The 24,806-nt window shown below is 43.8% G+C and overlaps 1 protein-coding gene across 1 annotated transcript in view; it reads left to right on the top strand.

The window, feature by feature from the left end:
* Positions 1 to 346: 346 nt before the first annotated feature.
* The window catches only part of NT5DC3 (5'-nucleotidase domain containing 3), a 64,378-nt gene continuing 39,918 nt past the window's right edge, over positions 347 to 24,806 (top strand). Inside the window, exons 1-2 of the mRNA XM_002687532.6 lie at positions 347 to 605; positions 18,806 to 18,990. Of these exons, the coding sequence (XP_002687578.1) occupies positions 404 to 605; positions 18,806 to 18,990 (387 nt within the window). The 5' untranslated portion in view covers positions 347 to 403. The remainder of the gene's footprint in view (positions 606 to 18,805; positions 18,991 to 24,806) is intronic.

Raw genomic sequence — 24,806 nt, 5'->3', positions numbered from 1 at the left:
TGACCTCGGCTGATGGGACGTTCACGCTACCGCACAGCCACCTCTGCGCGTCACACGATCAAGAAGTGACTGTAGCATGTTTCGCTAGTGGTCTCGGGTGTCTGGAAGCTGCTGCCCTGCCTGGCGAAATACGTCCTGCCCCAGGACACCCCACCCAGGCCCCGCCCCAGCCCGCCCCTCCAGGACTCCGCCCCACCCAGGTCCCGGCCCGGCCCGGCCCGGCCCTCCAGGACTCCGGCCCGCCCCTCCAGGACTCCGCCCCAACTGAGGCCCCGCCCCCGCGGCGGCCGGAGGGGCGGGCCGCGCCGCCACGTGCTCAGACGCAGGGACCGCCCGCCCGCTGGGCAGAGCGCCGGCGGAGCACCGGCCTTGGGGCACCACTCGCGGCCGGGCGGCGGCAGGCATGGCCACGGCGGCGGTAACAGCGGCGGCTCGTGGAGCCGGTGCAAGGGCAGTGACCGCCCTGCGGGATGGTTGCCGGACTGCGGCCCGGGGGCGGTCGCGCACGGGCCCCACACGGCCCTTGTGCACAGCACCTGGGACCGCCCCGGACATGAAGCGCTACCTATGGGAGCGCTACCGGGAGGCGAAGAGGAGCACGGAAGGTGAGTGGGGTTGCGGCCCCCGAGTCCTCTGGACGTGTGGGGTCCCTCTCCGCCGGGCTGGGGCGCCAGGTACCGTCCCACGCGGCCATCCGGGAAGCCGGCACCCTCGGAGCCGCGAGGTCCGCTGCTGACCGCCAGACCCCACCTCCCCATCCTCACCCTCGGTCGTCCCCAACCAAAACCGCGGGCGACAACGCCTCTGCAGTGCGATTCCGGGAAACGCGGAAAAACGCGCCTGCAGAGAAACTTTACAACTCTTGCCTTTCTCCTGTCGGGAAAGCCTCTTTATAAATTCCTGAGAATTTTTTAGCCAGAAATCCACATCGAAAGCGCTTTGGACCCTCCTGGGGGGTTCCACGCACATCTTTTGGGAGACGGTCACCGCCACGCATCGTTAGGTATTGTTATTAATAAACAGCAATAATAGTAACCGCCGGAGTCCAGCAGGCGGCGAGTTACCCTGGATTCCGGCTGCTGGGCAGGTGCCCAGGGTCCGGAGGCTGGTTTATCTTCCTTCTTTGTTTTAGAGGATAGGGTAAGATTTGCCGTACTTGTAATAAGAGGGATCCAGGTTGGGAGTGTCCCGAGTTATCTACTAACTTCAGCGAGGAGGTGTTCCAGGGCGTGACCTCTTTGTGGTCAGAAAATGAGCTTGATTTGATTGTTGGTAAGGGAAACACGGATAATAGAAAGAGGACCCAGTAAATACTAATATCAGACACATAAATTGTGTCCCGGAATTCTTCCCCATACCTAGGAAGGAGGTGCCACATCCTCATCCTATAGATGAGAGAGGCCAGACTCAAGTTTAAGAAACCTGGCCAAGGTGCAGTCTTCATCTTGAGTCTGTCTCAGGCCCACAGCCATTGTCCTGTTTCCCGCCTGCCTTGCAGTAGCAGCTCATCATTTGGGAACTGGTGTAAAGGGCCAATGATAATCCATGCGTGCTGCTTTTTCAGGGAGGATTTAGAATAGAAATTTTTGTACTCATATTTTGTGTGTGTGTGTGTTGGGGCGGGGGGATGTGTGCTAGTGGAGATGGCAGAGAGAGGGAGAAAATATTTAGTGGAGAGAACATTTTGTAGAATCACATTTTCCATCTTTTGTCCAGAAGTCATGAAAGAACACAAGATAATTTTCTGAGGGAACTCAAAGTGACCAGCAGTGCAAAATTCTGTGAAATAGGGTTTGTTGTCTTAGTTTTCCTTTGCTCAGAGTTTAATTTTGCATGGATTTTTGAGGTGGTGTGGGTGGCAAGAAGATTGGCTTTTGAGACATTGAGAATTGCAGATCTTAAGTGAAAGGAATATAAAAGATCATCAAGCCTGATGGGTAGGCAAGACTTTTTAATTGAAGTTTTCAGTTGTGATAATTGTATCCTGTGCAGTTGTAAGAATTAATACAGGGAGATCTAGCATAACCTTTAACCTGTTTCTCCCACTGGCAACATTTTGCAAAATAACAGCACAGTATCACAACCAGTGTATCAACATTGATACAACCCACAGATCTTATTCAGAATCTCCTAGTTTTACTCTACTTATGAGTGTGTATTTCGTTCTACACAGTTTTATCACATGCAGGTTCGTGTATTCAGCATGGGTCAAGATACGGAACAGTTCGCTACAAGGTTGCTCCTAGTTTTTGATCATGACAGATAAATAAAGCGCCTGTAAACCTTTGTGTACAGGTTTTTGTGTGAACACGTTTTCATTTCTCTAAATGCCATTGTTTGGTTGAATGGCAGTTGTGTGTTTTATATGACACTGCTGCTGCTAAGTCGCTTCAGTCGTGTCCGACTCTGTACGACCCCATAGATGGCAGCCCACCAGGCTCCGCTGTCCCTGGGATTCTCCAGGCAAGAACAGTGGAGTGGGTTGCCATTTCCTTCTCCAGTGCATGAAAGGAAAAGTGAAAGTGAAGTTGCCCAGTCATGTCTGGCTCTTTGCAACCCCATGGACTGCAGCCTACCAGGCTCCTCTGTCCATGGGATTTTCCAGGCAAGAGTACTGGAGTGGGGTGCCATTGCCTTCTCTGTCATGTGACACTACAGGCAAAATTTTTGCCATTCCGATTTTACAGACAAGGTTTGCTGCTGTAGATTGTGACTCTGGGGACATCACAAAGCTCCAGTTTCCTTATCTGTAAAATGGGGATGGATGCTGGTTGTGCCCACATCAGAGGGCTGTGGTGAGGAATGAGTGGGTCCATCATGAAAGGTATTTAGAACAGTGCCTGGTGAATGAAATTCCCTGGCAGCTTAGCTGGTAAAGAATCCACCTGCAATGCAGGAGACCCTGGGTTGATTCCTGGGTTGGGAAGATCCTCTAGAGAAGGGATAGCCTACCCACTCCAGTATCTTGGGCTTCCCTGGTGGCTCATCTGGTAAAGAATCTGCTTGGGGAAACTGAGGTCAGAGAAAAGGAACTTAACACCAGAGCTAACAAATCTCAAAATCTCCTCAAGTTGACCTACTCCAGATCCCCTGGGATTATCCCACACCAAAGCCCAACTCTGGCCTGAATCTGATCTTTATCACTCAATCCTCCAGCTCTCATTTGCCAGTGAAAGTTGCTCAGTCGTGTCTGACTCTTTGTGACCCCATGGACTATACAGTCCATGGAATTCTCCAAGCCAGAATACTAGAGGGGGTAGCTGTTGCCTTCTCCAGGGGATCTCAACCCAGGGATTGAACCCAGGTCTCCTGCAAAGCAGGCACATTCTTTACCAGCTGAGAAGCCCAGGAATACTGGAGTGGGGATAAAGCGAGGATTTTTAGAGTAGGCTTGGCAGACACTCAGGGGATAGTAGCTCTTGTGGCTAGTTAGTAAATAACTCAGTCTTAGTCATGCTTAGTAAACTGTGGAGATGGGCTAGTTAGCACTAGGGTCTATGTCTCCTTTTGTTTAGCGGAGCACCATATGCGGCGTTGAACAAGTCACCTAATCTCTTTAGTCGTCTTTCTATAGAATGAGGCCGCTGGAGTAAATAATATGTGAGCTTTTTCAGTGTTACAGGTCTGTGAATCAATATTCAGGGTCCTGTCTTCACCTCCCAGCATGTGCCCACGTGGTCCCTGTCTCACCACAGAGGACACAGGGACTTTCTTCCTTCACCCTGTCTGGGTCTGCACCACCACTTTAGCTGAAGTCTGTACATGTGCCCAACCTGCATTCATTCACCAAGCATTTGTATTCACCAGACATTTACTACGCAGGTAGCAGTGGGCTTAGGGCTTCCCTGGTGGCTCAGAGGTAAAGCCTCTGCCTGCAGGGAAACCTGGGTTTGATCCCTGGGTCAGGAAGATCCCCTGGAGAAGGAAATGGCAACCCACTCCAGTACTCTTTCCTGGAAAATTCCGTTGGCTACAATCCATGGGGTTGCAAAGAGTCGGACACATCTGAGCGACTTCACTTTTACTTTTTACTTTCAGTGGGCTTAAAAGCTATTGATTTCATAGATGGACAGGACTGAGTGGGAGGGGCCCTTAGAGGCTGAGCACCTGCTGGGGCCAAGGGAGGAGGACCCAATTTGTACGGATGGGGAAGTTGGTAAACAGATAAGTGTCGGTCCAGCTTGGGGAAGATATTAATAAATAACCAGCCCCAGGGGATATGCAGGAAATGCTTGACACTGTGTGTGTATAGAAGTAAAGACTCAGAGGAGATACTGATGTTCATACAAAAACCTACCCCCTGATCCTCCCATCCCCCTAGTTTCCTAGAGGACAAAATTTTATTCTCTCCCTTCCTGATTATTGCTTTCTGGTGTTTGATCTCTTGCCTTAATTGGAAAATCCTTTCAGGTGTCTTCTCTTTGAAGAGACTCCCAGAATGAAGCCTGCTTGGGGAGGAGATGATTTTTACCCTTAGTTTTACTCTTTCTCTCCCACCCTCCTTTTTCCCCCCAAATTAAAAAAGACTATTGTTTAGATCGGTTTTAGATTTACAGGAAAATTGCATGTTTCTGTAAACCTCATGACTATGGGATGGTGATATTGCGATTTTTTAAAATCAGAAATATGGCGCAGAGCTTCTAAACCCTTGGAATTTCCTAAGTATACAGATGGATAAAGGTATCCTTTGTTATATTAATTAGGTGACTTTTGGAGTACTCCTAGGCAACCAAGGAGGGGGGCCTGGTTGCCAGGGGGACCTAGCCCTGTGATTGGAGATTTAGCACTTATGTCTTCTAGTCCCCCTACTCCTCAGGGAGGGAGAGGGGCTGGAGAATGAATGGATCACCAGTGGCCAATGATTCAATCATTGCCCTTGTAATGAAGACTCCATAAATGCCTGCGTAATGAAGACGACTCCAAAAATGTCTCCATAAAAACCCAGAAGGACAGGTTCTGAGGGCTTCTGGGTGACAAATGTATCTAAAAGATTCTGCACCCAATTCAGATATGCGTTTTTCCCCAGGCCACCAATTCTTGGACACATCTGAGTGTCCTTCCACACAGATCACTCCTGACACCTGCTGGGGAAAGCGTCGGATCCTCCAAGGGTTCAGTCCTACAGGACTGCCATGGAGATTCACGTGGGGAGAGTGGTACATCCATTGAGGACATGGAAATTCCTTGTGCTGTCTACAAACTTTGCCCTGTGCATCTCTTCCATCGGGCTCTGCCTGGGTTGTATCCCTTTACAGTAAACCAGCGATCTAGAAAGTAAAATGTTTCCCTGAGGTCTGTGAGCCACTCTAGTCAATTACTTGAATCTGAGGAGTAGTCAGTGGACCCTCCCATCTATCGCCGGCCTGTCAGAGGCGCAGGTGACCACCAGCACTGGTGATTGAAGTTGGGCTGGGGTGGTCTTGTAGGACTGAGCCTTTAACCTATAGGGTCTGACGCTCTCTGCAGGAGGTGTCAGAAGTGAGTTGTCTTGTAGGACACCCTGTTGTGTCCACGCATTAGTGGCCTGGGGAAAAAACTCACACCTGAGTTGGGTATAAAATGAGTACATTTGTCACAGTTAACCAATACTGATCCATGGTCAGTATGTATCAGTGTTAAGCAAAGTCCCTGTTTAGTTGAGAATTCCTTAATGTTTAAGCTAGTTTCCTTTTCTCCACCAGGATCCCATCCAGAATAGCACACTGCATTTACTTACCATGTCTCCTTGGGCCCCTCTTGGCTGTGACAGTGGCTCAGTTTCCCTGTTTACCATCACCTTGACAGTTTTGAGGAATACTGGTCACATACCTTGTAGGATGTCCCTCACTTGGAATTTGTTCCTTTTTTTTTTTAAACTTGAGATTTCTGGACATGTAATAGTTATGTATCTGAAGTCAAACTCAGCCTGAAGAAAAGGTTCTTTGTTTTGTTAGGAAAAGAAATGCTAGTTCATTTCCTTTTTGGTTACCTCTAGCAAAAATTTCCTATAGAATTATGGCTCTCACCTGGAGCAAGGGAGGGGGGATTTTGACTCCCAGTGGATGTTTGGCAGTATCAGAAGACATTTCTAATTGTCGAAACTGGGAGAAAGAGGGTGATGTTGGCCTCCGGCCGGGGTCGGGGAAGGGAAGTGGGGAGGCCAGAGATGCTGCTAAACATCCTACAAAGTATAGTACACCCTCCCCCAGGAACCATCAAGCTCCAGGTTTCAATAGTGCCAAGATTGAGAAACCTTGTCCTAAAATGGTGAAAGTCTGAGAAATCACTATGTGACTGTAATTTAAAGATATGAATATACCTGTGTGTGGTCTGTTATTTTCAGTTATTTATATGTTGTGTGTGACTTCTTTGAACTTAAGCCTGGGTGTCCCTGTGTGCTGATCAGATAATTATCCTGTCCTGTTAGGTACAGGATGGAACGTTCCTGTGCCTTCAAGAGAAGTTACTCCAGCTGTACAGTTGGGTAGCCTGGTGGATTTTCCCCCTGCAGAGGTCATCTCAGAGCTTGGTTTATTTAGAATGTTTGGCTACTTTGCCAGGGCTACTAAGGATATTAAGTTGTGGAAAGAAGTGTGGGGATTAGTACAAAGTGTTAGAAGAAGCTCTTCAGTTCAGTTCAGTAGCTCAGTCCTGTCCGACTCTTTGCGACCCCATGAATTGCAGCACGCCAGGCCTCCCTGTCCATCACCAACTCCCCGAGTTCACTCAGACTCATGTCCATTGTGTCAATGATGCCATCCAGCCATCTCATCCTCTGTCGTCCCCTTCTCCTCCTGCCCCCAATCCCTCCCAGCATCAGGGTCTTTTCCAATGAGTCAACTCTTCGCATGAGGTGGCCAAAGTACTGGAGTTTCAGCTTTAGCATCATTCCTTCCAAAGAAATCCCAGGGCTGATCTCCTTCAGAATGGACTGGTTGGATCTCCTTGCAGTCCAAGGGACTCTCAAGAGTCTTCTCCAACACCACAGTTCAAAAGCATCAATTCTTCGGCTCTTGAGAAATTTGTATGCAGGTCAGGAAGCAACAGTTAGAACTGGACATGGAAAAACAGACTGGTTCCAAATAGGAAAAGGAGTACGTCAAAGATGTATATTGTCACCATGCTTATTTAACTTATATGCAGAGTACATCATGAGAAATGCTGGGCTGGAAGAAGCACAAGCTGGAATCAAGATTGCCGGGAGAAATATCAATAACCTCAGATATGCAGATGACACCACCCTTATGGCAGAAAGTGAAGAGGAACTAAAAAGCCTCTTGATGAAGTTAGAGGAGAATGAAAAAGTTGGCTTAAAGCTCAACATTCAGAAAACGAAGATCATGGCATCTGGTCCCATCACTTCATGGGAAATAGATGGGGAAACAGTGGAAACAGTGTCAGACTTTATTTTTTTCCAAAATCACTGCAGATGGTGACTGCAGCCATGAAATTAAAAGACGCTTACTCCTTGGAAGAAAAGTTATGACCAACCTAGATAGCATATTGAAAAACAGAGACATTACTTTGCCAACAAAGGTCCGTCTAGTCAAGGCCATGGTTTTTCCAGTGGTCATGTATGCTGATTTCTGTTGTGCAAAAAAATGATTCAGTTATACATATATACATTCTTTTTCTAAACATTCTTCTCCATTATTGTTAATCATAGGATATTTAATACAGTTCCCTGTCCTTACTGCAGGACCTTGTTACTGTAACCATCTGCTAACCACAACCTCCCACTCCATCCCTTCCTCCCCCCCTGCCCCCTCTGTGCAACCACCGTCTGTTCTGTGTCTGTGAGTCTGTTTCTGTTCCGCGGATAGATTTGTTTGTGTTGTATTTTAGATTCTCTGTGTAAGTGATATCATGTGGTATTTGTTTTTCTCACTTACTTCACTTAGGAATCTCTCATTGCATCCAAATTGCTGCAAATGGCATTATTTTGTTCTTTTTTATGGCCAAGTAGTGTTTCTTTATATAGAGGCGCCACATCTTACTCATCCATTCGTCCGTCTGTGGACACTTAGGTTGCCTCCATGTCTTGGCTGTTGTGAATAGTGCTGTTATGAACAGAGGGGTACGTGTATCTATTTGAATTATAGTTTTTGTTTTTTCTGGATATATGCCCATGAGTGAGTTTGCTGGATCATAAGGTAAATCTTTTTTTAGTTTTCTAAGGAACCTCCATACTGTTTTCCATAGTTATGGCACCAACTTCCATTCCCACCAACAGGATAGGAGGGCTCCCTTTTCTCCACACCCTCTCCAGCATTTGTTACTTGTAGACTTTTTGATGATGGTCATTCTGACCAGTGTGAGATGGTACCTCCTTGGAGTTTTGATTTGTATTTCTCCAATATTAGCGATGTTGAGCATCTTTTTACATGCCTGTTGACCATCTGTATAAAAATGGTTGTTTTAAAATCTCTAAAGACTAATAGTATTGTGCTCTTATGAATTGTCTGATTGCAGGTCATACTTGCCATGCAATTTTATTTCTCTGACTGTAATTATCAACAGTTCAGTTCACTTACTCAGTCGTGTCTGACTCTTTGCGACCCTATGGACTGTAGCACACCAGGCTTCCCTGTCCATCACCAATTCCTGGAGTTTACTCAAACTCATGTCCATTGAGTCAGTGATGCCATCCAACCATCTCATCCTCTGTTGTCCCCTTCTCCTCCTGCCTTCCTAGCATCAGGGTCTTTTCAAATGAATCAGTTCTTCGCATCAGGTGGCCAAAGTATCAACAGAAAGTACATTAAGTGAACACATATCAAGCAACATTTGTTGACAGGAAAGCATATTCTAAAGGTACTTGTGAAACTTGTGTTGTGGTCATATTGTTCCCTAACATATTAGTTACACCAGAACAAATTAACATTTTTCAGAGAATGTGAAATTGTCAGTGGCAGAACTGATTGGCCTTTCCCAAGTCTTACTTGTCAGAAGGAAGTTGTAATGTGGTGGTTTGCTAACAGAAAATCACCTATCGTGGGGGTTGCCTTTTTCTTGTTATTTTTAATTGGCATTTGTAGATGAGAAGTTTAAGTGTTTATAATTTGGGTATGGAACCTTGAGTTCATTTGTGGAAACATTTGGGGGAGATGTAAATACTGCTTCATGTTAGAAACAAAAAGTCCCTTCACTTTTTAAAATGTGTTTTCAATCTGTATGTATAGTTTTAAAAGAAATTTTGAACCCTTGTTTTCAATCTACCTGTGAACGTTAAAAGAATTTGAAGCTGTGTTAAGTAAATACGAACTAATTTGTAATTGATTTTGAATATTTATGAATATTCATGAAATATAGGAGTATTATGAAATATAAACTGAAGTTAAGATTTGAGAGAACAAATATTTAAAATTTGCCCTCACTTTCGTCGATGGAGAAGCATCGAGATATGTTGCAAGCAGTTAATTATGACCTCAAGCTGGTAATCTTGTTTCATCTTCATTTTCCTGCTGTAAAGTGAGGATAACTAGTGTCTCATGTTAAGTGGGTCCATGTATATGCTTCACACGGTGCCTGTTGTTGCTAAGTCATGTCTGACTGTTTTGTGACCCCCATTGACTTGGCCTGCTAGGCTCCTCTGTCCATGGGATTCTCTAGGCAAGAATACTGGAGTGGGTTGTCATTTCCTCTTCCAGGGCATCTTCCTGACCCAGGGATTGAACCTGGGTCTTCTGCATTGGCAGGCGGATTCTTTACCACTGAGCCACCAGGGAAGTCCATATGGTACCTGGCACGTTGTAACATATGCATTAAATCATCTCTGGATTATTTGTGCTGCTGCTGCTAAGTCACTTCAGTCGTGTCCGACTCTGTGCAACCCCATAGACAGCAGCCCACCAGGCTCCCCCGTCCCTGGGATTCTCCAGGCAAGAACACTGGAGTGGGTTGCCATTTCCTTCTCCAATGCATGAAAGTGAAAAGTGAAAGTGAAGTTGTTCAGTCGTGTCCGACTCTTCATGACCCCATGGACTGCAGCCTACCAGGCTCCTCCGTCCATGGGATTTTCCAGGCAAGAGTACTGGAGTGGGGTGCCATTGCCTTCTCCGGGATTATTCGTAATACTTAATAAATATAAATCCTATGTCAATAGTTGTAAATACAATGTAAATGCTGTGTAAATAGTTGTGAGTACAGTGTGAAGGCTATGCATATAGTTTCTGACATGTGGCAAATTCAAGTTTTGCTTTTTGGGACTTTCTGGAATTTTTTCTTTTGGGGATATTTTCTATGTGCATTTGGTTGTATTTGTGAAGGTGGAACCTAAGGATTTGGAAGACTGACTGTAAATGGGGAAAAATGGAGACTTTCCTTCTGTTTTTTGAAGCTCTAAAATTCTCCATGAAAAAAGTTGTTTCTTTTTCCCACTTTGCTTCTTCCTTTTCTTCCTAAGAGACTTCATATCTTTATATTCTTTTTTGTTAAATTTTTTTTTAGGCGACCAGCTTGATGTCTAGGATATATTCCAAAAAGAAAAACTAATTAGTTATAGAAAAATGTCATCTTAATGTCTCTAGGATTCTGGATTTTGCATTACCAAAAAATTGAACTTCAAGGATTTTCAAATGCATTTCAGCTTTTCTCTTTCAACATTTTCGTGTTGCCATGTGTGGTTCCTGAGTTCAGGTATCTGAGATGTGTATGTTTGGGCCTCCAAGTAGAGTATGTTTTCTTCCAAGTTTTGCTTTTTTAATATAACTGCAGTGAAATCTTTCATATAAATCTTTGACAGTATCTCTGAATATGTCCTTAGCATGCATTCCTAGAAGGAGAATTACTAGGTCAAAGGGTATGAATATTTTTAAAAGGCTCTTGGTACTTATCACCAGCCTTCTTTCCAGAAAGGTTGAACCAACTTATATTCTCAAACAGCAGGGAATGAGGCTGCCTAGTCTTAGCACCAATACTCACTCTGTGTTCTGTCATTAAAAACAAAAAGAAACCACATACAAATAACAACAGCAGTCTTATCAGAGAAAAGTTGCATCCTAGTTTTGTTTAACCAAGCAACACATGCTTATTATAGGAAAAAAATGTTGAAATAAAGACACTAAAACCATTTGTAATCCCTTTTCAGAGAGAGCGGCTCATAACTATCCAATTGTTTTAATTTGCTCTTTAAAAAATAATTGAAATGGTTGAGCATTTATGTTTATAAGCCATTTAATTTCCTTCTTAAAAAATTTATTTATTTTTAATTGATGCATAATTGCTTTGCAGTTTGGTTTGTTTTCTGCCACGCACCAACATGAATTAGCCATGGGTATACATATGTCCCCTCCCTCTTGGACCTCCTCCCCACCTCCCACCCTTTGCCACCCTTGTAGACTGTAGCAGAGCCCTGATTTGAGTTTCATGAGGCATACAGCAGATTTCCACTGTCTATTTTTCGTGTGTTACTGTATATGCTTCCGTGCGACTCTCTCCATTTGTCTTACTCTCTCCTTCCTCCCCATGGCCCGTGTCCATAAGTCTGTTCTTTATGTCTGCATCTCCATAATTTCCCTTCCTGTAAGAGAGAGACTCTTATCTTTTTATTTTTTGGATTTGTATGACTTCTTATTACCCTAAGGATATTAGTCGTCTGCTGTTTATCTTTTTGTCTAATGTAACCCTTCCCTGTTTTTGATACACAGATGTTTACAATTTTTATACTGTAAATCTGTTGATATTTTTCTTTTGTGATTTATTCTATTGCTTTTACATTGGGAAGTTATGTTCTGTTCTTAGATGAAATAAATAGTAATCCGTATGTTTTCCCTACCTTTTTAATGGTTAAAAAAAACCATAACTCATTCACATGGTGTTAGTTTTACAGCATAGTGTGAAAGAGAATCTTACTTAACATCCTTCCCATACAGCATAGCAGTGTTTGTTTAGTTAGGCAAAGAGACAGAATATTATTCAAGCTGGTATTCAGTTACAGTATGTTCTGGAAAACACAGATTAGTAGATGGCCCATCTTGTTGAAAATAGGGCATATGAAGGAGGATTTCAGATTGGGAAGACAGTTAAAAGTCTAAGTGGGGACTGCCTTTGATGCCACGTCAAAAGTTGAAATTTGTAGGCAGTAAGAAGTTTGAGAACCTGAATATCCTTGAAATGAACCTTTAGTTAGGAGTCCTTCAGCTACAGGCAATATTAAAAAAATAAAAAAGCCTGAGTCAAACTGATTTAATTACAAGGGAAACTTGGAAAGATATTTTGTGGGTTGGTTCAGCTTCAAGTGTGACTTGTTCCAAGTTCAGATAATGTGGTCGGGTGGCTTCTCTCTGTCTCTTGACCTTGCTCTCTTTCCCACTGGCCTCTTTTTTAGGTTCCTAGAGGTGACCTCCTCATATCTCCAGATTTATATCCTCTTAGGTCCATGTTTGGGAAAAATGAATGTTTCTTTCTTGAAATTCCCTTATAAATCCAGAAATTTTCTTGATTGGACTCAGTTGGTTCCCTGTGGCTTTAGGGTACATTCGAAGATGTTTGGCTAGAGGGTGTTCTGTGGCTGTCCCAGATGAATCCATGTTGGTAACTCTGGGGATCTCTTTGACCAGGTCTGGATCACGTATTTCCTCTTAGAGTCAGAAACAGAACCTCCCCAAGACCACACAGTCTGAATGCTGGGCTTGGGGTAGTTTCTCAGGAAAATTGAGCATACTGGAGAAATAGAAGGTATGTCAGCCAGGTTAGGCTCAGTCGTGCTGCAGTGACCAGTGATGCCGGAAATCTCAGTGGCTTAATATAGGCAGCTGTAACCACGGTTTATTTCTCTCTCCTGTGCTGTTTTCTGGAGCCTCAGGCTCCTCTCCAGGGCAGTTGTGCTCCGTGTGGTGACCTCGCCTACCAGGCCTGTCGGTCTCCTCCATCCCCTGCTGCATGTGTCATGGAAGCCTTGTGCATGGCTCTGTGATAGATGGAGTGGGGGAGGGAGCGTGCTGTGATCTGGAAGTGATGTGCCTTACGTCTGCCCACAGCCCGTTGGCCAGAGCAGAAGTTGGTGGCCAGGATAAGGGGTGAAGAGAGGGTTGTAATCCCCAAGTGCCTGGAAGGAGAGAATGTGAGTGAGCACGAGGTGGCCCAGCAACACTGGGTGACACAGAAGGCCAGGGCACCCTGTCACCACCCACCACAGGCTCCCTGGAGGACCTCAGTTGGTTCAGCTCATCCCTTATGCCCCTCCTCCTGATTTTATCTGACTTGTTCCTGGGACAGTGCTGAGAACAGGAAATGGATCCCTTCAGAGCTTCCCAGGGTTGTGTCCCCAAGGGCTGAGGGACAGTCATGTTGCCTTTCTGAGGACATTATGAGTATTTCTTGACGTGACTCAGGCCATAGATTTCTACTCAGCACTGTCCCCATACGCTGCTCTGTTAGACTGGAGACCTTTTAAGAAGAGTCATCGTGCATTTCTGAACATCACAGGATTCAGAAAAGTACCATCATGAAGTACTTGGCAAAGATTGTATTTCCCAAACTTAGATATTTATACAGTTTAACAATATTTCCTTAAATAGGTAGAAAATGTCTGACTTCTATACCTAAGTTCTGATTTCATTCATTTTCTCTGTCAGTAGTAAAGATAAAATTAAGGCAAGGGAGGAATTCTTCTGTGGTGATCTTACAAACAAGAAAACCAGGACTCCAAACAACAGAAAATGCTGCAGTGGCTGTGAAAGACAGTATGATGGTTCCTCAAAAAATTACAATCCAGTTTACCATATGCCAGCAATTCCACTTCTGGATATATACCCTCAAGAAGTGAAAGCAGGGGCTCAAAGAGATATTTGTCCACACATGTGCATAGCAGCGTTATTCACAATAGCCAATGGGTGGAAGCAGTCTAAATGTCCTTCAGTGGGTGAATGGGTAAACAAAATGTGGATAGACATAAAATGGAATATTACATAGGCTTAAAAAGGAGTAAACTTCTGACCCATGCCCCAACATGAATGCATCTTGAAGATATTATGCTAAATAAAATAAGCCAGCCCCAAAAGACAGCTGCTCTATGATTCTCCTTATATGAGTCACATTCCTAGAGACAGAATGTAGAACGGTGATTGCCAGGGGCTGGGGGAGGAAGAACGGGGAGTTAGTGTTGAACGAGTGTGGAGTTTCAGTTTTGCAAGATGAAAGAGTTCTGGAGATGGGTGGTGGTGATGGTCTCACAGCAGTGTGAATCACCTTAGTGCCACTGTGCTGTACACTGAAATGGTTAAAATGGTAAATTTTATGTTATGCTTTTTTTACCACCATAAAAATAAGCAAAAACAGAGTCTCAGAAAGCTGACAGATGACTCCTGTAGGTGGTCCACTGGGTGTCCCAGTGCTCCATGGGATGAGCAAGTGGGTGACCTGTGAGTGTGCGGGGGTTGCCCAGCTTGCTGCCTTGCCCGAGGAAAGGCAGTCACCTCCCGGTTCAGGGTGGCTGCCTTGAAACTTGGCTATGGTTGGGGCTTTGGGCAGAGTGACAGAACTGTCTCTCCACATCTTTGTCCTCATTGTGGCATCTTGCTCTTATTATCTATTGAGTGCAAAAGAAATTCGCTCTCTTAATTCGTACCCACTCTTGTCTCTGCTTTGGGCAAGTACATAACTGACTCGTCAAGGGCCCTTCTGTTTATGTTTGGAGTCCACAGTTTAGACAGACCGTTTCTCTCTGTCTGAGTGGTTGGCATTCTTTGCTTTTGCCTTGTAATGACTTGCATTAATTCTTAGCACTTTCTTGAAGTGGTTGCATGGGGTGTTGAGCTCCTTTTAAGCTACTGATGTTCCTGGTGTTTATTTCAAGTGATGACTAATTAAACACGCACGCTTTCTGGTGATGTTCATGTGATGGCTACACCGCGGGCTTTCCCGCCAGTGGAGAATTCATTCCTGGGCAGCCCCTGGAGATGTGCTGACTGTCAGCACTGTGTTCCAGCATAGTCGTGTTTCCTTGAGGGCCTTGCATACTCTTCTCAGGTAGCAGAAAGGGGGAAAGATTTTCCTGCCAGCACCAGTTCTAAATAGAAACTTCTAATGGCAGCAGGCTGTGAGAACTTCCCTTGGAAAGGTCATTTGTGAAAGAGGAGCTTTTGGTCATTCTGTAAGTGATCCTGTTTCACTGACTTCGTTCGGACAGTGCCATGCAGTCCTATTCGGAAAGTGACATTCTGGGCAGTGACCTGTTGATAATGGCCAGATGCTCTTCGATGTTGGATGCTGAAGAGCCACTGGTTTCTCCCTTCCTCAGGATTAGTTCCTGTGAACTGTCTGCCTTCAAGTTTCTTAAAATGTGTTTCCTGTCTTCAGATGAATCTTATATGTAAAAAAGAAAAACAAGACCAGGGTTATTATCTCATTGATTTTGACAAAAGAAACTAATGAAGAAATGAAATCGTTGGTGAATCTTGACTGTGATTTTCAGTAGACTCAGTCATATCTAGGTTGTCAATGGGAGAGAAATTCATTCATTCGTTCATTCCTTCATTTGCTGTCTTTGGTCTGGATATGCTGTGTGGGGATGTGAAGGCTTGGTTTTAAAGTTAGTGTAATGTGGCATCTTTCTTGGCGACCATGAATAGGCTTCGGAGTCAAGCTCCCTGAAGTTTTCCACAAGGTTTGTGTTTGTGTTTTTCTGAGGGGCGAGAATTCTATGGCTTCTGTTAGGTTCTCAAAGGGATCCAACCCTGCCGGTGTTAAGGAGCCTTCTGAAATGCTCAGAATATGTCACTGTGGCTCATATGGCCCCCTAATTAGAGTTGTCACCCTGTGAAAGTAAGTACTTTTTGGATATTTCAGGTGGCTCTTTAGAAGTGGATAATGTGAGAAAAAGGTGAGCAGAGGGAAGGACAGAACACTGTAGACTCTGTGGTAAGCATTAAAATGATGAAAGATTGACTCCACTTTATTTAGAAAATAAATACTTGCTTCTCAAATGCTTGTTGACTCCCCTAATCTTGCAGAAGAGCATCAAGAGTATAGATTCTGAAGCCAGACTTCCCAGGTTCAAATCCTACCTCTGCCATTTAGTGGCTGTGTGTCCTTTGGTGAATTGTATAATTTCTGTGTGTCTCTAATGTTTTCCTACATCAGATGGAGATGATAGAGCTTTTGCTTGCTAAGGTTGTCATAAGGATTAAATGAGGTGATACAAAGTGCTTCTGAGTATGTAATACATGGTAAGAAAGAAAAAGAAAGAAAGTTAAGTCGCTCAGTCATGTCCAACTCTTTGCGATCTCTTGGACTGTAGCCCGCCAGGTGCCTCTATCTGTGGAATCCTCCAGGCAAGAATATTGGAGTGGGTTGCCATCACCTTCTCCAAGGAATCTTCCCAACCCAGGGATCAAACTCAGGTCTCCCGCACTGCAGGCAGATCCTTTGCCATCTGAGCTACCAGGGAAGCCCCTAATACATGGTTAAGATCTTAATAAATATAAGACCTTAATAAGTGTTAGCTCTTATGATGGAGTCAGAAGTGGTTCTTATTAATGTAAAGAGCAGTAGAATACACACAGTTCAATTCATTCATAAGATGTGGCCAGTTCACTTTCTGTGTGCATGTGTTGGTGGTTTTGTACCTATTTCCATGAAGTCACCTGTCTTCAGCATTTGTCTATTGATGAACTGCTTCACGTAAATTTTTGGTGCACAAGCATTGTAAAAAGTGAGAGAATGCTGTCCCATATCCTTTTAGCAAAATGGGATGGTCTGTGTGCTTGTCACAGAATGTTGCATGAGGAGGTTCTTTGTGTTAAATAACTACTTGTGAAATGACTGGATGACAATATCATATTTCATTGTCTTTAAAAATATAGTATGCAGCCTCTGATCCTAAATTTCATCTGGGATGTGGTTATTGAAGACTCATAGTCTGTTTCACTTATGTGATTAATTTCTCCATCATTACTAGACTCTAGAGAGTTGCTTTCTATATCTTTGTGTTCATCTTTTGACTCATCTGATAATTGTGAAGTGCTTTCTTCTGACAGGTTTATGCTTTTTGCCACTCTGGGTGGAAAATAGAATTCCACACAGTGAATTCTCAACTGTGTTTCATGAAAGCTAAGGAAATGACAGCAAAGATGGTATCTTCAGACTTCTTTGATATACTTTCCTGAAAATGATGCGATACTTCAGGCAGGGCGATGAGGAAACTGAAGGGTGATGTTGTAGTGATAATTTCTTTTACTTTTGCAATATCTTGGCCAAGTTCCTGTCATTCTCTTGCTTTCTTGTGTATGTGTACGCTCAGTTGCTCAGTTGTGTCTGACACTGTGACCCCATGGACAGGCCCTCAGGCTCCTCTGTCCATGGAATTTTCCAGTCTAGAATACTGGGGTGGGTTTCCATTTCTTTCTCCAGGGAATCTTCCCAACCCAGGGATTGAATGCATGTCTTCTGCATTGGCAAGCAGATTAAAAATCATGGTTGGGAATAATTGAGGGATAATGATGAAATAGGCTTTCCAGGTGGCTCACTTGTGAGGAATCCTCCTGTCAATGCAGGAGACACAAGTTCAATCTCTGGGTTGGGAAGATCCCCTGGAGAAGGAAGTGGCAACCCACTCCAGTATTCTTGCCTGGAAAATCCCATGGACAAAGAAGCCTGCAGTATAGTCCAGGAGGTTGCAAAAAGTCAGACATGACTAAGCGACTGAGTACACACCCACCCGCACCTTCCTTACGCACAGTGGTGAAATGATTCCTGCGATGGTAAAATAGCAAAATGTTTCAAGATGTTGCAAAATAAAGTCACTGACCTCCCATCTTGCATCTTAGATTTTTAAAAGGGTGTGGTGAACTCATGAAAGTTGTATAGCAAGATGAGTTTTTGAAAAACCTGCAAGAAAGAATACAAGTCATGAAATAGCAATCCTTACAAATAGAAGTGCTTAAAACAGGAACTCGAAACTAACATTGAATCCAGGGGACCCTGATGGTATCCTGGGGTTAATTATATTTCTAATAATCTATCTGGAGGAAATCACCAGAAAGGCAAAGGTGAACATCTGAAGGTACTTATTACTGTGGGTTTTTTTTTTTTTTTTTTTGCTTTTGTTTCTTAAATAGGAAAAGTCATAAATGTGTATGGGTAAAAGGCTGATTTGGAGCAATATACCAGTCGTATATGATGGTTTAAAGTTATATTCTCAGAAACTCTGCATGATAGAACACATTATGATAGAATATTAGAGTGGAGTACAAAGATGTGTGTACAGTGTGAGGTCACCTATGTACACTGTATACATAGAACAATATCAGTAGCAAATACATACAATTTTTTTTCTGGATGATATATGATGGGTGATACTTAATTATCTACATGGTTCTCTATCTTCTAAAATCTGTAACTGGCATATATTCTTTTATAAACAAAAACAAATCTTTTTGTGATGTCGAAGCAAATTATTTTTTATAACAGTCTTATTAGGATGTCATGTACCTACCATACAATTCACTCACTCAGTTTCCCATTCAGTGGGTTTTAGTGTCATCAAAGCCACTGTTCAGCCATCACCACAATCAACTTTAAAACATTTCATCACCCCCCAAAGAAACTCTATGCCCATTAGCATTCACTCTGTTTCTCTCCATCCTGCCAGTTCTAGGCAACCACTCAATCTAGTTTCTGTCTCAAGGGGTTTGCCTGTTCTAGACATTTCATTTAAATCGAGTCCTACAGTGTGCAACTCTTTGTGACTGGCTTCTTTCACTTAGCATCATGTTTTCAAGGTAAAGCTAATTACTCTTGTGCTGTAATTTACTCATTTTGTTTACTTCATGCTAACTTTTATTTATCATAGGGTGTAACGTCTTTTCTCCCCCTTTACTTCTAGAACTGGTTCCTTCGATTATGAACAACTTGTTAAATCCAGATGCCATCTTCTCAAACAATGAGATGAGCCTGTCAGACATTGAAATCTATGGCTTTGATTATGACTACACCTTGGTGTTTTATTCAAAACACCTCCACACACTGATATTTAATGCTGCTCGGGACCTTCTCATCAACGAACACCGGGTAAGAGCACAGGGACTTCCAGTCTCCCCGCCCGCCCCCCGTGGGGATTTGAGCTGACCTGGCCTCATGCCCGGCACAGTAGATGTTACTTAGTAAATTGTTGCTGAATGTACGAGTAGATGTGGTTCCATTCCAAATGACTATCTGGAAAATAGTTTTTTTTAAAAAATGCTTTTTTGAGTTATGATTGACATGTAAAAAGCTATATATATTTACACATATATACACATACATATGTATATACACACATATATATATATAAAGCTCATTGAGTTTTGGGATAAGTGTATAAATCACCATCAAGGTCATAAACTATCCATCACTTACCTAAGTTTCCTCCTGCTCCCTTTATTGTTATTGTTGGGTGTATGCATGTGTGTGTGGTGCAGTGCTTAGCTAAGATACACCCATTTAGCAAATTTCAAGTATAGAATACAATATTGTTAGCTCTAGGTACTATGCTGTATAATAGATCTCCAGAACTTATTTATCTTGCCTAACTGAAACTTTGTACCTGGAAGGTAGTTGTATGTTTAAAAAAATCTTTAGATGTCTCTGATAGAAGACTGTACCAAGTTACTCATTAGTGGAGATTCAGCCGTGGTCATTTGCACTATGCTGTCTCACAGAGCAAGTGACACACGTCCTCCCAAAGTCTAATGAAGGGGCAGCCTGTTAATTTCTGGTTAGAAGGAATTCTTCAAATCATGGGCAGTGTTCTGCCCTCATCACTGAACTGAATTGCATTCTTAGATAAGGAATATTTCAATGTCTTCTGATGCTTAGTATTGCTGAGAGCTTATAATAAAGAAGGAAGAAAGAAACACTCTAAACTGAACGTGGTTTTCTCTAGTCTAGTTGGAATACATTTCAGGAACCAGGATGAGAAGCATCTTCAGAGGTCGTCTGGACCAGCGCCCTTTGAAAACGCCCCACAGCATTCCAAGAGAGGTGACTGGAGGGCATCCCTCCCAGAGGTGTTCTGAACTTGGGGAGTTCTTCCACTGATACCTGCTTTTTCCTTCATTTGTCCCTTCACACATTCCTTCATCCTTGACTCAGTGTCTCTTCTGTGCTGAGCTCTCATGGAGCAGGCAGGGTGAAGGTGAGTAGGACACAGGTGCTGCCCTTGGAGAACCAGCAGTCTAGTGGAGGTGTCTGTCCTGTGGGCAGCTAAATTATGAAGCCTCCGTCTGGTGGTTTTCCCTACTTTCTTCAATTTAAGTCTGAATTTGGTAGTAAGGAGTTCATGATCTGAGCCACAGTCAGCTGCTGGTCTTGTTTTTGTTGACTGTATGAGCTTCTCCATCTTTGGCTGCAAAGAATATAATCAGTCTGATTTCGGTGTTGACCATCTGGTGATGTCCATGTGTAGAGTCTTCTCTTGTGTTGTTAGAAGAGGGTGTTTGCTATGACCAGTGCATTTTCTTGGCAAAACTCTATTAGTCTTTGCCCTGCTTCATTCCGTATTCCAAGGCCAAATTTGCCTGTCACTCCAGGTGTTTATTGACTTCCTACTTTTGCATTCCAGTCCCCTATAATGAAAAGGACATCTTTTGGGTGTTCTAAAAGGTCTTGTAGGTCTTCATAGAACCGTTCAACTTCAGCTTCTTCAGCGTTACTGGTTGGGACATAGACTTGGATTACTGTGATATTGAATGGTTTGCCTTGGAAACGAACAGAAATCATTCTGTCGTTTTTGAGATTGCATCCAAGTACTGAATTATGGACTCTCTTGTTGACCATGATGGCTACTCCATTTCTTCTGAGGGATTCCTGCCCGCAGTAGTAGATATAATGGTCATCTGAGTTAAATTCACCCATTCCAGTCCATTTTAGTTGGCTGATTCCTAGAATGTCGACATTCACTCTTGCCATCTCTTGTTTGACCACTTCCAATTTGCCTGATTCATGGACCTGACATTCCAGGTTCCTATGCAATATTGCTCTTTACAGCATCGGACCTTGCTTCTGTCACCAGTCACATCCACAGCTGGGTATTGCTTTTGCTTTGGCTCCATCCCTTCATTCTTTCTGGAGTTATTTCTCCACTGATCTCCAGTAGCATATTGGGCACCTACTGACCTGCCTCTTGAGAAATCTGTATGCAGGTCAGGAAGCAACAGTTAGAACTGGACATGGAATAACAGACTGGTTCCAAATAGGAAAAGGAGTACGTCAAGGCTGTATGTTGTCACCCTGCTTATTTAACTTATATGCAGAGTACATCATGAGAAACGCTGGACTGGAAGAAACACAAGCTGGAATCAAGATTGCCGGGAGAAATATCAATAACCTCAGATATGCAGATGACAGCACCCTTATGGCAGAAAGTGAAGAGGAACTCAAAAGCCTCTTGATGAAAGTGAAAGAGGGGAGTAAAAAAGTTGGCTTAAAGCTCAACATTCAGAAAACGAAGATCATGTCATCTGGTCCCATCATTTCATGGCAAATAGATGGGGAAACAGTGGAAACAGTGTCAGACTTTATTTTTTTGGGCTCCAAAATCACTGCAGGTGGTGATTTCAGCCATGAAATTAAAAGACGCTTACTCCTTGGAAGGAAAGTTATGCCCAACCTAGATAGCATATTCAAAAGCACAGATATTACTTTGCCAACAAAGGTCCATCTAGTCAAGGCTATGGTTTTTCCAGTGGTCATGTATGGATGTGAGAGTTGGACTGTGAAGAAGGCTGAGCGCCGAAGAATTGATGCTTTTGAACTGTGGTGTTGGAGAAGACTCTTGAGAGTCCCTTGGACTGCAAGGAGATCCAACCAGTCCATTCTGAAGGAGATCAGCCCCGGGATTTCTTTGGAAGGAATGATGCTAAAGCTGAAACTCCAGTACTTTAGCCACCTCATGCGGAGAGTTGACTCATTGGAAAAGACTCTGATGCTGGGAGGGACTGGGGGCAGAAGGAGAAGGGGACGACAGAGGATGAGATGGCTGGATGGCATCACTGACTCAATGGACGTGAGTCTGAGTGAACTCCGGGAGTTGGTGATGGACAGGGAGGCCTGGCGTGCTTCGATTCATGGGGTCGCAAAGAGTCAGACACAACTGAGCGACTGAACTGAACTGAACCACCTGGTGGAGCCCTACAGACATCTGAACAGAGAGCTAGACCTGTGTGGAGGATGGTTTGAACAGTTTTCTCTGCCTGAGAGAATTTCTCTGCAGGAATTCCTCCTGCCTGAGGAAAGAGCCAAGAAGGTGACATTTCAGTGGAGTCTGGAAGGAGTTTATCCACAGAGGTGGGCTGGGGGTGAGCAAGGATGGACATGAGTAGCCTAGAAACCTAAATCATGAACACGAATGTTTTCTACCTGACTATTTGAGTCACGGGCTGGGTGTTATAATGGACTGTTATGCCCTCCGGTCTTCTCTTTTCCCAGTTGGATTATTCTTGGTTTTCCCAGCCATTCCCCTTTGACCTCCTTTCTTTTTCATCATTTTGTGTGTCCTCTGGTTTATCCCCCTCAAGTATGAGGCTCCAAACTGAAGCTGTTCCTGCAGGTGGGGTCTGACTAGTGTGGAACAGGGGGTGACCATCGGCTTCCTGGTTCTGGATAGCAGACCTTCAGTACTGTTGTTAAAGGGTCCATAAGTTCTGGGTCCTTGCCATTTGATGCAGTGTATTTCCTGATTCCCCTCAGCTTTTGGCTGTCAGTGGGATTAATAAGAAACTCATCTGTCCTTATTCACAATGCAGAAATGGTGCTTGCCCAAAGTAACATTCCCTCATCCACCAGGCTCTCTTTAGTTATGGCCACTCGATCAGAGGTAAACTCATCTAGCTACTCTTCACCCAGCTGCATGTCTCCATTTGTTCAAGAGATTCCCTTCTCTTCGATATAACCTACGGACCTTTCCCTTGACTTTGAGGATGGCAGCACAGTAAGAGTGAGGTGGTCCTGCCCTTGCTGGCCTGTCTGCCAGCTCGCCCCACCATCTCTCCACCTCCCTGCTGGAGAGTCTTGCACTCCGAGCTGAAGGGGTCTTGCACCGTAGCTGGTGTTTGAATTCTAGGTCGTCTGCAGTGTTTGCTGTGACATTACGTATAAAACTCATTAAAAAAAATAAAATATCATTGCTGTGATATTACTTATAAAATGAAAGTCATTATGCTAACAGCACCCCGTCTGTTCATTGTCTGCTCAGTGCCAAAAGCACAGGCTCTGGAGCCTGACTTCTGGATTTTGAATCCTGGCTTTTACTACTTATCCTTTAGGTAATCTTGAGTAACAGACTTAATGCTTCTGGGCCTCAGTATTGTCCTCTGTGAAATGGGCACAGCAGTAGTACTTTCCTCACAATGTTATTGTCATAATTAAAGGAGTTGATTTATGTGAAGTGCCTGGCACATAGAAAACACTCATTAAAGGTTAACTATTACTACTGTTATTAGCTGTTGTTACTGTTATTGCTAATCTGCGTGACAGCCCTGCAGACAGATAGTGTCTCTGTTTTACAGTTGAGCAAACTGAGACTTACAGAGTCCAGCTAGTAGTTCAAAGCCACAAGACAAGAAAGAAGGCAGAACCAGAATTTGAACTTACAAAAAAAAATTCATTGATTTATTTATTTCTTGGCCAAACCACATGGCGTGTAGAATCTTAGTTCCCCAACTGGGGGTCAAATCTGTGCCCCCTGCATTGGAAGGGTGGAGTCTTAACCACTGGGCCACCAGGGAAGTCCTCGAATTTGAACTTCAGTCTGTCTGTTTGCAAGGCACAGATGCTGTCTTCTGTTTACATTGGCCCTTGTGGGATTAGTAACACCTTTTCTTTCTATCCTATGGGTTTATTGTTCACATAAAAATAAAATATTCATGAAGATTAAAAATTTATGAACTTTGAGGGCAAAGAGGGATGAAATAAAGGTATACTCATTCTGATTGGAAAAGCTTCTTGATTTAAGATAGTTGAAATTTCATTCCCATTATGTCTGTTTGTTGCTTTAATAAAAGAAGTATGTCCTAACACTAATTATATCAGACATATTAATAGAGGCAATTATGCTTATGCAAATTTTTCTCTGGTTTTGGATCTGAAATGATTCTTCCACGATGCTGTTGGAAGCACTGAGTGTGGTTCCATTTTTTTTTTTCTGCTAAAGACTAAAAGTACTTGAGAAGATGAGAGACATCTGCTTTTGAGATGCCCAGTAATAGAGCAGCAAGTTTGCAATTTAGCATCTTCCCTAAAAGCAGATGTGAATGTTCCAGCCTCTTCATAATTATCCATTCTCTCGTCTTTTGTTAAAAGAGAGTGAGAGTTTTTTTTAAAGATTTATTTATTTTTTCGGCTGTGGTGGGTCTTCACTGCTGCATGCAGGCTCTCTGTCCCTGCAGTGAGGGGGGCGGATGGGGTGGTAGGGGTGGGGTGGGGTGGGGTGGGCGGGGGAGGGCTACCCTTCGTTGTGGTACGCAGGCTTCCCGTTGCAGTGACTTCTCTTGTTGTGGAGCACGGACTCTAGGGTGCAGGCTTCAGTAATTGTGGCTTCATGGCACGTGGAATCTTCCCGAACCAGGGATGACTCTTAATCTCCCTTCGGGTGCTGCACTGTATGAGAGGAAGTTAGTCTCTGCAGCTGTGAGCTCTCTTTTCACTCATTCAGAAGAATATTCAATGGAAATATGTCCTGCCTCCATCCACTTCTCACCTCCCGCGCTGCCTCCACCCTGGTCTACGCCACCATCACCTCCCACCCGATGGTGCAGTAGCCTTAAACTAGGCCCCTCGCTTCCATTCATGCCCCTTAGTCTGTTCTCCATTCGGCAGCAAGAGTGAACCTTTAAACACTAGTCATTTCA

The sequence above is a fragment of the Bos taurus genome, chromosome 5 (assembly GCF_002263795.3).
Source record: "Bos taurus isolate L1 Dominette 01449 registration number 42190680 breed Hereford chromosome 5, ARS-UCD2.0, whole genome shotgun sequence".
In the NCBI taxonomy this organism is placed as follows: Eukaryota; Metazoa; Chordata; class Mammalia; order Artiodactyla; family Bovidae; genus Bos; species Bos taurus.
This window is presented reverse-complemented; position numbering and strand designations above follow the sequence as displayed.